The 14,261-nt window shown below is 42.7% G+C and overlaps 1 protein-coding gene across 3 annotated transcripts; it reads left to right on the forward strand.

The window, feature by feature from the left end:
• Positions 1 to 475: 475 nt before the first annotated feature.
• ERICH5 (glutamate rich 5) lies at positions 476 to 13,982 on the forward strand. 3 transcript variants are annotated; one of them, XM_059864353.1, is made up of 4 exons: positions 476 to 575; positions 4,496 to 4,915; positions 6,887 to 7,003; positions 10,352 to 13,982. In XM_059864353.1, the coding sequence occupies exons 1-4, from the start codon at positions 521 to 523 to the stop codon at positions 10,372 to 10,374; spliced, it is 615 nt and encodes a 204-aa protein (XP_059720336.1). In that variant the 5' UTR covers positions 476 to 520; the 3' UTR covers positions 10,375 to 13,982. The 3 variants fall into 3 exon arrangements, with proteins under 3 accessions (XP_059720336.1, XP_059720328.1, XP_059720320.1); XM_059864345.1 differs by lacking the exon at positions 10,352 to 13,982 and adding an exon at positions 7,103 to 7,391; XM_059864337.1 differs by lacking the exons at positions 6,887 to 7,003; positions 10,352 to 13,982 and having other exon boundaries at positions 4,496 to 5,257.
• Positions 13,983 to 14,261: the final 279 nt, after the last annotated feature.

The raw sequence follows: 14,261 nt of genomic DNA on the forward strand, positions 1-14,261 counted from the left end.
CCTGTCTGGAGTTCCCTACAAGACACCCCACACCCTCAGTCTCAGGTTCACAAGCTCAGCCACATTCACCGACCGCCAGACATCGGCGTGGCTTCCAAGTCGGTCTATTACCGCTGCCCAGACCTGGACCCTCTTACCCGGGCTACGGGTCTCCTCTACTCGGTGCTAGCGTGGCTCAAAGCTGCTAGCGAGGTTTACGCGCACACCTCCAGGGTTAAACTCCGGGGCACACGGACCTGCAGTCCCTACCCGCCGGCTGCCACTCACACCTTGTGGCACCCTGCCACAGCGCAGAAATCCGCCCCGGGGCAGGTGGCCAGGGCTGAGCGGCGGGGGAGGCTCCATCGCCGGGGCCGCCCCGCCGCCCTCCCGGCTCCGCAGCTCAGTGCTGCCCGGCGGCCGCGCCAGCCGCGCCGAGCCGTGCTCCGAGCCGAGCCGAGCCGAGCCGAGCCGAGCCGAGCCGAGCCGAGCCGAGCCGAGCCGGCCGTCGGGAGCGGCTGCAGAGCCCGCCGGCCCCGCCATGGGCTGCTCCAGCAGCGCCCGCAGCCGCCCCCAGGAGCCGCCGCCGCTGCCGGGTGAGCGGGGCGGGTGAGCCGGGCGCGGGGAGCCCGCAGAGCTCTTTGGGGATGCGGGGCCGCGCTGCTCTCAGGCTGGTCCCGTCCCGTCCCGTCCCGTCGCGGGGAAGGCGCCGCGGGTGCGCGTCCCACTGAAACCCCGCGGGGCCAGAAGCCCGTCGGGCTTGCCTCTGCTTTTAATTCTGCCCGCGCAGTGGAGGGAACTGCGCCCCGTGAGCGATGGCTTCGAAACTGGTGTTTATTGTGAATGAATGCCTAAGTCCCTTCCACTCCGCTCCGCAGGCCTTTTTTTTTTTTTTTTTTTGGTTTGTTTGTTTAATTTCCAGATACCTCCTGCTGTTGGTCTTTTTATGTAGTACCTTGTCAGTCTAGTGCCCTTTCTTTCCTTTAAAAGAATAATGAACCAGTAATACTTGACCCCACTATCCTTCCTTTTTCTAACAAAATCCATAGTGTGCATAGTGTGCAGCATCGGCAGTGTTCCTGTGGCTCTAATTGGCTCAAGTCACAGCACACTAATTTTGTGAGTAAGGTATATTTGCAGGATGTTCCATAAGAATATCCTTGCTATTCAGTAGAACTAAAACAAAACTCTGTTTCCATATGTTTTCATCATATTTAGCTCTTTGCTCCAAGGAAGGTTTGGAGACACTTCTGTAAGAACCTGAATGCTGCAGTTACAGTAATTATCCTCTCCAAAAAGATACATTTCTAAGGCAGATCCAAAAAAGTTGTTTGCATTTAATTTTACTGCTTTTCTCTCCTATATTCTTGAGTTATGATCTGTTGTTGTTTGCCTGCAGCATCCATGGTTTTTGCATGGGTTTATATCCTGTTTGTTGTCTTGTGGTGCTGTGGCTTGTGACTGCAGAGAGGGGAGCAGGTTGTGAGCTGTGCATTGTCTGTGCCACTACAGAGCCAGAACACATCAGCTGAAACTATCAGGAGAAACCTCTTTATGCTGTACCTGCTGTCTCAGTCACCTGGTCAATGTACCAATTCCTCTGCCTTTCCACTCTCCACTAAGTGATCCCTGCACAGGAGCACTGAAGGGCTCAAAGAAACAGCAGAAGTAATTTATTCTGAGTGTTTTGATTATTCTGTATAAAAGCATTTTCATGGCAGGATAGGTCATGAAATGTACTAAATACATACACTAGTGTCATGGCAAGGATGAAGTGCAATTTGTAATTACAGCTGAAAGATTTGCATTAATTTGGCAATTACTAACCAGATATGTTAACAATTTGCTAATTTACTTTAATAAGAAAAGATCATTTGAAAAAAAATCTTCTCTAAATAAGCTAATAGAGGAAAACATTTCATTTACTTCCATTAGTGTGTAACTCATAAAACTTGGAGGCTTTTCCAATAGGAAAGAAGACAAAGAGAAAATACTGTAGCCATGGCCAACATCCATTCACTGTGTTTTTCTTTGTTTCTCCAGCTGAAAGAGTCTACAACAGGAAAAATAAAAATTTTTAATTTAAAATTAAAACAAAACTAGAAGGAATCCTAGGAATGCTGACTGCCACATGATGTTCATTTTTCTTGGGGATAAAGGTATTGAACAGATTACTGAGGATTTATTTTTTCCATATTAGGGAATTCTTTGCATTTCAAATGAGAGCACAGGAATGCTTCCAGGGTTTCAAGCAGTGCAGATCTTGTGTTGCATGGCAGTATTTTATAATCCAATTTATATAAAACATTTTAAAGTAGAGAGGGCTAGCTGGAAGCTATAGGGCTGATGCTTATAGAAGCTGCAGGAGATTCTTAAAACATCTGCTTGAATACTGCTGCCCTTAAAGTAAGTTTACAGTTCTTTTGAGGCATTCAAACAAAACAGCTCCCCAGCAAATGTCACCTCATCAGCATGTGCCTACAGACCCAGTAGGCATTTGAATTGTTTCTTTTACTGCTAACATTAATTACAACTCTATATAACATGCTAATTTTCATGGCTCATTTGTTTCTGTCGGTAGGCTTTAAATGCTCTCTCCCCATCTGGCACTGAGCAAGGTGAAGGTGTGAAAAGTGTCCAAAGGGACGAAAAATAAAAATGTGAAAACATTGAATTTCTGGTCTCTGAGCATACATTACTTTTTTAATCACTGCTTAGAGTAGCTTAAGTTTAACATTTACTCACTATTATTCTGATTTCGTATCTGTTTCACCTTGAGCTTCATTTTAGGAAAAGGAGTGCCTTGAAGACAAGGTGTGATAGAGATCTAGAGAAAGCAACCAAGGAAATATATTTGCTGTTTCTCATAATGCAAGAACTGCCACTTGATGAAACAACCAGCAGCAGGCTTAAAACCAGCCAAGATGTGTTTTACAGGGGATGTAAGTGGGCTGCAGCCCTCATTCCCATTGGGTATAGTGGAGACTCAGTGTAAACAGATTGAAAAGGGGCTTGAACAGGTTGACAGAGGAATTCCACTGACAGATTGACACTCAGCCCCATGGGCTGGGGCTCTCTGCCCTTTCCCCTGCCCCTGGCAGCTGTCAGAGGCAGGGTCTTGCCCTGGGGGGAGGGGAGGGGTCTGTGGTCAGAGTCCCATAGCTGAGTTTGCCTCCTGTTGTTGGAGTTGCATTATGAATTGCCATTCCATTGTGGGTTTGGAGGGGTTGGTTGGAACTTGGATTGTTTGACAGTTCCTGGGACAAATGAGATTTTATCTGTCTCGTAGTTGAAATTGCCTTCTCTCTGTCTCAACAGTCCAGATTCTCAGTTCTTGCTCTTCTTCTGGCTTAGCCATCCTTCCCTGGGTCTGTAGGCACATACTGATGAGGTGACATTTGCTGGGGAGCTGTTTTGTTTGAATGTCTCAAAAGAGCTGTAAACTTTAAGAGCAGCAGTATTCAAGCACATGTTTTAAGAGCAGGGTGTACTACTTTTTTTTTCCTGTTCATCTATGTCTATATGTACATGTATAGATGTTCATATGTGAACAGTATCATATGTTCTGCTTACTGACTTTGATACTGCAATCATAATTTTCTCAGAAAATACAGTTTTTCCAGTTTTGTAATTATTATATAAACAGATTTCATGCTTGAATTACCAGGGGTTTCATCCTGACGTTCTTCAGGAAAAGGTTAAGTACAAGATCCTGTCAAACTGAATTTCATTAGAATGTTCGTAAGTCAGTCTGATAGGTAGGTATAGCTCATTTTGAGTCTTCAGCTTTTATCCTTAAATACCTGTCAAAGTAATTTTGTCAGTTCTTTATTCATAAATTTTTTCTGCCAAAACCCATTGCTTTACTAGCCAATAAGTTGATGAAAGATGAAAGAAGTGGAAGTTTTAATTTGTTTAGGCTTCCTGTTGTTGAGCTTTTTTTTTTGTTAGACAAATCATAGTATGAATGGTAGTTTAGTACTGAAAAAGACAGACAAAGTGGTTTTTGCTTTAAGAGGTGAGCACTGCTCATCCTCTGGGCTTTCAGGGGTTTTATTCAGTCCACCTGAAGGTACCACCAGAACTTCTCACACACACCAAGGACAGCAGCTCTCTCACACTCCCCACACTCATGCTGTGCTTGGTTTGGGACAGGAAAAGGTGCTTCCTTGCAGTGTCCCATCACCAGCAAACCACCTGCACACTGCAGATTTAAAATGGAAAATGTAATAGAACATTGACTTGCAAACAAGTCTGCTCTCTTCATATAAAAATGCATTGCATGCATCAAATGAAAACTTATTTTTAATGTAAGAGCAGCATCATACTCTACTGGATATGGGTGGATATGTGCAGCAGACCTGTGAGGGCGTATTTTCCCTAGCCAGGAGGGAGCTCTTTGTCAGGTACTGCTTGTGTGGTTCACCGTGGGTTTAGTTGTTATCCAGCTTATGTGTCCATTCACCAATTATCTGTAATTCTCTTTTTCCTTTCCTTGCCCTACTGTAACTAAAAGCATGCTCAGGTGCAAACACCCTGACTGCAGATGACCACGGAACTGTAGCTGACCAAGCACAGCTGGAGCCAGCAGAGTGTGTGAGCCTTGCCTCTGAGGAGACCAGCCCAGGCGAGCAGCTGCCGGGAGAGGAGGCTTCAGCCACGATCCTGAAGGTGGAGGGGCAGACAGAGTCGGTCAGTAAAAGGGAGGAGCCAGAGGGAACCGAGCCCCTGCCTGCAGGAGAGGAGGAGAGCTCTGAGCTGCCCTCTGTGTGGCGAGAGGAGAGCAGGGGGCCTTCACCGCCAGCACCAGGAGAAGATGCTGGGGCACCATCTCCAGAACCAGCAGAGGACAGTGGGCTGGTGGAGGGCAGTGACAGCTCTGTAGTGGAAGTTGTCGAGAAAGTACATGTTACTGAAGAGGAGCACCTCGTTGAGGGTAATACTTGTGCTTTCATAAATTCAGGAGACCAAAATTTGCCTCCAGGGACTTCTGTGTGGGTCCTTTTGGCTTTACTAAGAGCCTCAAATGAGCTTCTGGAGTCAGAATTTGGTCCAGGGAGTCTGTACAATGCGAGGCATAGGAGAATGTGGCTGGGGAAGCCTCAGATTTACAAGTCCAAGCTGTAATAAATTTAATCAGCATTTCCACCTCTTCTATTTCATTTCATGTCCTTTTTGTTCTTAGGAGGTAAAATGTCCCACCATATCCCTCATTTAAAACATTGTATATCTGGGGAGCTTAGACACATTCCTTAATATTTGCACAGGCTCAATTACTTAGTCACATGTACTAAATATTAAATTATAAATTACTAATTACTATTATGTGTCAACTGTCCTTGCACACATAAAGCTGGATGTAGAAGAAAAAGCATCTCTTTGATGCAGACTTGGCATCTCCAAGTGTGTCCTAGAAGCTTGGCTACCAGACAATCAGAATAAAAGTAGTAGTGGAGAGACTTAAGGCTGTCTTTGCACCAATGCTTGGAGATGACTGGGTGGGGAGAGAGGCTGTGTAAGGAAGCAGTGGTGTCTGAGGTGATGGGATTTCCATTAGCAGGAGGTGTGCTCCTTTAGCAGGAGGTGTGCTCCTTCCTGCAAATTGCAGGCTATGCTCCCCCTTGGGTTAGTGCCCAGAGGACATGGACTGCACTTGCAGAAGATGAACACTTCACAGGAGGAATCAAATTTCTCCTAAAAGGTACAAAGTAGCTCAGTAAGGAATCAGATGCATTCCTGGGGTAGCTCTTCTTCAGGGAACAAGCAGGTGAAGCACATGAGGAGTATTTCTCTGCAGGGGGTCATGCTCACTCCAATTTGGCCTTGAAGAAGTGCAAGGTGCAGAAGGACTGATCCATGTGAAGTCCAGAGCCAGTTACACACACTGCCACTACTCCTGTGGCTTTGTGCTCCTTGTCTCTGAACCGGCTTTATGAATCTCATTCTTTGCTCATCCTTTGTAGCTGAGCATGGTTGTTGGATTGCTTTGTCCTCTCCTGTGTCTCTTCATGAAAGAATTTTGTCCTCTACATAATCATCTGTCCTTTGGAATAAAGCCTTGTTGTATGTAAGCAGTAAATGACAGGTTCCTCACCTGTTAAACACACATCCTGCCCAGCTGCAAACTCCAATTTCATTATTCACTGTTGGTAAGCCTCGGGGCAGTGCCAGAGGCAGAGCAGCACACCCTGGACCTTGTGCTGTCACATCTCATCAGTGGAAAAGTTTACAGTTGTCTGTCTGAAGATGAGTTGTGGGGCTTCTAGCACCAAGTGATGCGTGCAGGGCGAGTGAATGAAGCTTTTGGGGAAAAGAGTTTTGCTCCTATTATTTCCAAGGTAGAAGGAATACTTTAACTTGTGTGCACTCTCTTCCTCTCTTCTGATGAAGAAGGGATTTTCTATTTTTATTTCTATTTTTATGCTATGGTACACATGATACTTAGCATTTTTGTGTTGCTTTCCCTTTATGCTTCAATAGCTATGGGAAGAAATGAGTTAGGCAGCAGCTTCCCTGGGAAAGGAGGGTTTCAGCCAGACTTGCACGTTACCATGTTTTCTATTTCTGTTTCTTTTCCAATTGCAAATAGAACTGCACATCTATGAAATAAAATCCAGGAAAAAATAATTTGGGCAGAAATATACTCATTATTTCCTTTGGATACAGCATCAAGGGGATTTTGTGAAAGCATTAGGAGAACTTCATGAGCATGAGGCAACCATATTTCAGCTGGATGATGAAAAGTGTTTGTTTTCCTGTTTGTTCTCTCTGGCTTCATTCAGGGGGTACCTTGATAACAGGCATTGGAGAGCTTACAAAGCAAAATCAAGTTTACAGAAAGAAGCTGGGGCACTTGGTGCTTTTTTATAGTGGATCCTAATTTGATCTTCATGGTTACCATTCCCAGGTGAGACGGGAGAACAGGTGGAAACTGAGCTGCTCGGTGAGACAGTAAGTGAAGGGCCTGAAACAAAAGAAGAAGAAACAGGAGAAGCTGTGGATAGTGCAGCAGCGACAGAGATAGGTATGTTGACAGAGGAGGGAAGGGCCACATGGGTTATTGTTGAAGAGACAGCAAAGACTGTCCTGTCCTTATTGAGCATATCTTGTTATTCCCCTGTAGGCATACAGCTGCTTTCTGCATTTTTACACAAGAGAGTCAAAAATACTTTACAGTAAAAGACATTTTGGGAAGCAACCAATTGGAAGTCATGCTTTTTACATGGGTCATCTTTATATAATACATGAGCCTTATCAGTGATAACTTTTCCCTCTTTGGGAAGAATGATAGACTGTAACATGCAGTCTTGCAAAATAAAAAACCTTTGTTAAAGTCATGACTCTGATCATTATTATTTGCAGGCTTGTCTGTGTAAGCTAAGCCTTAATGCTGTTTTGTGATTTCCATTCTATGCCAGTCATTTTAGATCCCCTTGTTCTCCTTATCAGCTGAAATCAGCAGTGTGGTGCTGTGATGAAAGCACATTACACAGCATATTCAGTCACATGGTGGGAAGGAAAAGTCACAGGCCAAATAAAGTTCCTCTGGAAAACTGTCACACCAGTGAAGAGATAACCTTATCCCCTTGAATTATCTCTCTGGCAAACTTTGAGATAATGGTCAAAATTCTGTCACCACAGTCTTGCTAAAAAAGTTATTTTTATTTCCTCCTCCACATTCACTAAGAAGCTCACACATAGGTCTATCATGTAAGGTGTTCACATGCCCCAGAAGGCAGAATTAGAATCACAGAATCATTTAGGTTGGAGAAGATCATTGAGCCAGCTGCTAACTCAGCCCTGCCAGGTCCATCACTAAATCTTGTTCCTAAGTGCTGCTTCCACACAGTTTTTTTGAATGCCCCCCGGATGGTGATTCCACCACCACAGGTTACCCTATGGTATTGCTGGAATGTGGAAAAGGATGAGCCGGCAATGCAGCTCCCCCTTTCCCCCAGGAAATGTTATTGCAATAGCTGGAATCACCTTCTTCCTCTCCCCTCCCTCCCAATCACTGGCGTACTTGGTCCTGCTCAAAATCTCTCTGGGCTAGCAGGTATTTCTGTAATTCAGAGGGGAACAGCTTCAGCAGAAAGGGTGGCAGATACCTTACAATAGTGGCCTTTATGACTTCTAGAGGAACCTCTTGCACCTGGAGTGAGCAGTCTTTGGTTCCTTCCCAATGCTAGTATGTGTCACAGCCTTAGGGCAAGCCAGTGTGATGCACTGCTGCCTATGCTCCTGCCAGGGGGCTAAGGGAAATGGTTTTCAGCACAAGCACTGCAGTCTTAAGACAAGTGGGGTGGTGGTCAAGCAGTTTGGTCAAGGCTTATGTGCCTTTATGACCTTGTGATTACCCAGGTAAAATTAGATCAGCAGTGACAAAAAAAAAAAAAAAAAAAAGCTCACCTCCCTTTAATTTTCATGTTTGACAGTTGCTCATCTTTACAGATTGTTACTTTTTAAGTTAGCCTATGAAGACAAGCAGTTGTTGGCCATTGACATCTGTTCATTTGCATGATCTTTAAATTTATGCCAGATAGCTTTGCCTATGAAGCCAAAACAAATTTAATCAATCAACTTGTTTTTAATGTCTTAAAATGATGTCTTTTTTAAAAGCTCCTATGTTTTTGCAAGGAATCATCTCTCTGTAGCGTGAATTCATCAAAGCACTTAACTTGATTCTAGGAAACCTCAAAGAACCTCTTCCTGCTCCTAAGGACCAAGAGAATCATAGAAAGACTTGGGTTGGAATGGACCTTACAGATCACCTAGTTTCAACCCTCCTGCCATGGGCAGGGATGCCACTCTTTAGATCAGGTTGGTCAGGGCTACATCCAACTTGGCCTTCAACATTACCAGAAATTTCACCCAGTGATGATTACAGCTTTACTGAAATTCTTCCTGCATTTTCCTGCTTTGACAGTATTCTCCCCAACAGTTTTGTAAGGGAGCAGAAAGAGCAGCTCTGCTTCTCTGTCTGTAATGCATTTCAGATGATGGGAGGGCACTGACCCAGCTCAGAGAACAGCTGCAGGCAAGAGGAGCAAACAATGCTAAGAAGGGAATAGTGACCATTTAAACCTGAGATTCTGTTGTGTAAGGGAGCAATTCTTCCATCTTGAAAGGATATTGGAGAAATAAAGCAAGATTCTGGGCAGGAAAGCAAGACTGCTTAAGGGGATGGAAAAATTCTTTGAGAGACATCAAAAACATTCACAGTTTTCTCTCTAGGAGGGTATGACTAAGAGGATACAAGCTGATCCTAGTTCCAAAAAAAAAAAAAAAAAAAAAAAAAAAAAAAAAAAAAAAAAAAATTAGGCTCTAAAGGTAGCTGATGTCCACTTAAGAACAAGGAATGCTCAGAAACATGCTAAGTGTTGAATTTGAAACTATTAAAAGGAGTTGGCTTTTTTTCATGTTATATTAACAATCTTCTTAGTCACAGAGAATCATTGCAGTTGGATGTCTTTCATTGGTCACCTTCATTCCCATGCAAAATTTCCCACCTTTCCTGTGTTCCTTACCCACCCCCATGGAACACCACAACTCAGAGTGAGGAAGTCCCACACTGTCATGTTCCCTATCCGTGCTGAGTCTTCTAGCTGGGAAAGGAGTACCTTGAGCTGGGATGGCCAGACACTGTGATTTCAGCAAATCACCCCCTTGGGCACTGTCTTTTAGCTATCAGGTAAGCCCCAGAGCTTCTCAGCTGCTGATGGCCAACAGTAGCTTCAGGGGCTGGACACAGTTCCTCAGCCATACTTTGTCATGGAATAGCTGAGGTAGAAAAATACCTCTGGAGCTTGTCTAGTCCTGCTCAAGCAGGAGCAGGTTGTCCTGCTGGGTTTTGAATCCCCAGGGGTGGAGATGCCATCAATTGTGTGCAACCTATTCCCATAACTTAACTGTCCTTACAGAAAAAGAAAAAAATAATCTTGTATTTAATGGTAATACCCTGTACTTCGATTTGTGCCCTTTGTCTCTTGTCCTTACTTAGGATTTACCGTCCATGAAATGCCTGCCTCCATGTCAAATCTGACTGGAAACACTAGTGATTTCAAAAGTTGTTAAGAGAAAAGGCAGCAGGGTGAGGGGGAGAAGAGACTGTAGCAGTGACTCATAGAGGTGATGTAAATGTCTGTGACAGGAACTGGAATTGTGCATGAATGGGATGGGGGAAGAGGAAGCAGAACCAGTGGTTTCTTTTACATCCACACAGAACATTCTTACAGATTTGAGGGGTGAGCAGATATCCCCTCCATCCTGTGATACTTCCAGCAAACTTTCCCTTTGAGTTCCTGTGAGATTTAGTGAATGTCAAGTTATACCTTCAATTAATTGCTAAATTAATTTTTTCCATGTGTTTCAGAGACAGCTAATAACAAGGAATAGAAGTTATGTCTCAATGAACATCCTCTTCTTGGGCCTGCTCTTCTGTTCTGTTAAATTTTATTGGGTTGGGAAAATATAAAGGCTTTTATGGATTGAACCACAAGCTACAGACACATGAATAGGAGGCATCAGAAAAAGTTTTATATAATACAGATTTTTTGAAGTCAAGCTGCCAAGACTTCAAGTGTTTGAAACACCCAAACTTTCATCTCCCTGCCACAGAGTGCCTTCTATACACACCAGCATAATTTTTCAACAGCAGTATGATCATTCCTTTTTCAATTAGGAGTTTTTCCCAGGTTCAGATTAACTGGCTTCAAATTGTTGAAACCTTCAACCAACATTATATAGCATGATGAATACAGTGTAGCTTTTTTCTCTTCAATTATTGTATGTAGGCAGGTTCTCTGAGTGCCTGGACTACCAATGTAGGCAGCTGCTGAAATGTACAGCATGTAGAGGACTGGGAGAGGAAATTTACCAAGCTCTAACTAAATGCAGAGGGGAGTTTTCCAGAAAATAGAAGATAACAGAGTGCAGTGTCCAGGACCCATCTGTGTGCTGCTCACTCCCCATTTTTAAACTCAAATTTATTGAAGGGATTGTAGTACAATACAGGGGGCATTTTTAATTGAGTGGGATGTTTTAGTTGCATAAATCCTAGAAGATAACTTCACAGCTGTTAACATTCATGGCCAATAATAAGCTGTCTTTGGGTGTGTAGCTCTCCACAAATGTGCATTTGTGGCTTCTAAAATGGACTTCTAAGAGAGAAAATACAGACCTGTCTGAGAGACAAATATAAGCCTGTTCCCAAAGAAAAGGTTATCTATTATATTTCTCTATGCTAGCAGGGACTGTCTGGGTTCTTTTCCAAAATGCTAAATAATAATTTTGGAGATGAAGATGAATGGCAATACTTTCAAACAAATTTCCTGTGAAAACAAGCCCTGGATAGGATTTGTGTTTTGGATCAGATAAAGAGTAGAAATTTGTTCTGGTGCTGAATGTTGCAGGATCACAGAATCGATTAGGTAGGAAAACAACTCTAAGTTACTTGAGTCCAAGTGTTGACTGAACCTTGTCAACTAGACCATGGCAGTAAATGCCACGTCCAGTCATTTCTCATCCAGGGATGGTGACTCCAACATCGCTCCAATATTTAGCAACCCTTTTTGTGAAGAAATTTCTCCTGATGTTCAACCTGAACCTCTGCTGGCACAGCTTGAGGCTATGTCCTGTGCAAACGGACTCTCTATAATACAAACATATATAATTGCTGGGGACTGTGTTGGCAAGATCTCTGGCATAAGGATGTAGGACATGGAGAAATGGTCAGTTACCTAAAAATGGCAAGCACAATATTGCTCTTTTATTAGCTTTATTGTATAATAGGACTTAACAAAAATCCTAACTGTCACCAGCAAATTACACAAATCCCCTCTAAGAGATAATTTTGTACTGCATGTACATGTCTGACTCCAGCTGACTCTGATTTGTATTAAATAATCTAATTGATATCCTTGGCCTATTAACCTTTTTTATAAGCTGATAGTTCTTGGCTGTGACACTAAATCTAAGGTTTTCTCCTTAGCAGCATTCTTAAGAACTTGTCAGTTTCACTTAATGTCAACTTCCTGTAGGCAACATCACAAACTTTTAAAATTCAAGTGCATACCTTTTTCTTAGGGAATTTTTGCTAGGTGGATGTCACTTTTAATTTATTTTTTAGTTTTTCTAGCCTTCTGTAATAAAGAAGCTTAAACGAGCTGCTAGTTCTATTGAAAAATCTATTGACATTAAAATGAGTATCAAAAATTCAAACAGAAGTAGTCAAAGTTTTTATCCACATAGTCAAACCATTCCATGAAAAGAAGCCATGAAAAACAACACCATGCACTTTCAAGAGCTGAGGAGTAGGGGAACAGGTACTGAGCAGAATGAGAACACCCCAAAGTGACATGGAACTGGGCTGGGTGTACAGCCATGTTCCAGGATGCCCCAAGCACTTCCACTTCAGCTGCATCTCATGGCTGGTTTCCTCCTGTGAGCTGGGAATTCAGTTCAGCCACCAGCACATGTGCCAGCACGGCCCCACTCCAAAACACAGGAGATTAAATCGGCAGAGACAGGCTGCCTACTGGCAAGATCATGAACTGCAGTCTAGCAAGCATTAAACTATTTTTAAGCATAAACCAACAAGAGCTCTGGGACAGAGATCAGTAGTATTCATAGCAACAGAGGAGACTGCACTTGGAAATAAAATGTGAAGATACAAGGGAGTCAAAATGACCTGCTCACCTCAGAGTCACTCCTTCTACCGCTGTTGTAACAAGGAAGACAGGTGACTATATATGTTCTTCCTCACTGTTCAGCTTCTTCAGGCCATTAAGCAATGCAGATGAAAACAAGAGGAATATAAACCAGGCAGTGACTAAACAGTAGCAGTCTTTCTCAATCATCTTCATCCTTACATAGTCTGTAATCACAACAGGCAAATTTTCTTTTTCTTTTCCTGAAGAGGAAGCATGCTTGATACTACATTAAACATGAAAAGTTAAATCACCTAAATTATTAAAATGTGCTTGCTAGAAATATGCTGTACACTTCTGCCCTGAGAAATAAGACATCCCTACCATGCAAATTTAATTGGTTTCTCAAAGAGCTTTCTCCTGTTAAAGGCTGGGAAAAGAAGGATATGCTGCAATATTTATGTTTATAGGATACACCCCAGATCTTAAGCAACATGTTGTTTTTGTTTTTTTTTAAATTCAGTCAAGCATTTTTGATGATTGTTTTGTATTTTATCAAAAGCTAAACAATCTTCAGTCCTCAATTCATCCAAGGTAGAAGTAACCATTCCTCACAGAAGGGAGTGCTGGCAAGGCACTTGAAAGAACAAACTTAATGTCCAAGCTAACAAGAAAGTTCTGGTAGAATTTTTTTTCTAATTACCAATAAATGCAGCCCTGGAAGAGGTTAAATTTGCACCCAGTCAGCTCTGTGCAGACACATAGACACACTGCAGGGTCTCAGAAGATCCCTGCCCATCTGGCTGGCTGGGGTTGGCTCTTTCACACAGTGAGGAACTGCTTTTAGGTAAACACTGCAGCAAGAGCAAGTGCTGGCAGAAGAAGATTGGGACAGTTTATGTGGTTTAACAGAACACAGCTTCATTAAAACTAGGTGCTGAAATTTTTTTTTGCATTGTTTAATCTGTAGAGAATATAATCAATAAAAGAAGAAAGAGTCTTACTAAAAGAAACACCTGGTAGAACATACACATTTCAGTACTTTATACACTGCTTTACTTTCACAGAAAGAGGTGTTTTGCTGTGTTTTTTTAGTTACATGTGATAGAAACAGATTTTAAATGCCGAAATCAGGATGCCACAAGATGAATTGCAACTTTGTATTTTGCATGCAGCTCATTCTAGCAAAGAAAAAAAAAACAACCCTGTTTTTAACATACCTCTGTTTAAGACTGGATTTGTTAAATGTCTATGTACTCAGTAGTTTGCAAATTAAGACCTAAGAAATAGGCTTTTCATATTGGAGAATCATGGGTGTTGGCCTTTTTGTTTTAAAGAATAGAATCAAATAATATAACTCTGCTTAAATAAAATAAATGTTTTACACTTCTCTGTGGAAGGCTGATTTTTTATTTTTAAAACTACTATGTTAGTGCTGAAAATAAAGAGTTTATTTCAGTTATTCTAGACTTCCTGTACCAGAAGAATTTGTGTGGCACACAAACACCGCAGCCGCCACCTAGCGCTGGGTTCCAGGCAGGCACAAAGGCTGCGGGACACAGACAGGAAGGCAGTGAGCAGTAAGGAGGGATAACCACTGTGGTTATAAAAGGCTGAACACAGCTCATGTTCAAA

This window comes from Haemorhous mexicanus, chromosome 1 (genome assembly GCF_027477595.1).
Source record: "Haemorhous mexicanus isolate bHaeMex1 chromosome 1, bHaeMex1.pri, whole genome shotgun sequence".
Lineage (NCBI taxonomy): Eukaryota > Metazoa > Chordata > Aves > Passeriformes > Fringillidae > Haemorhous > Haemorhous mexicanus.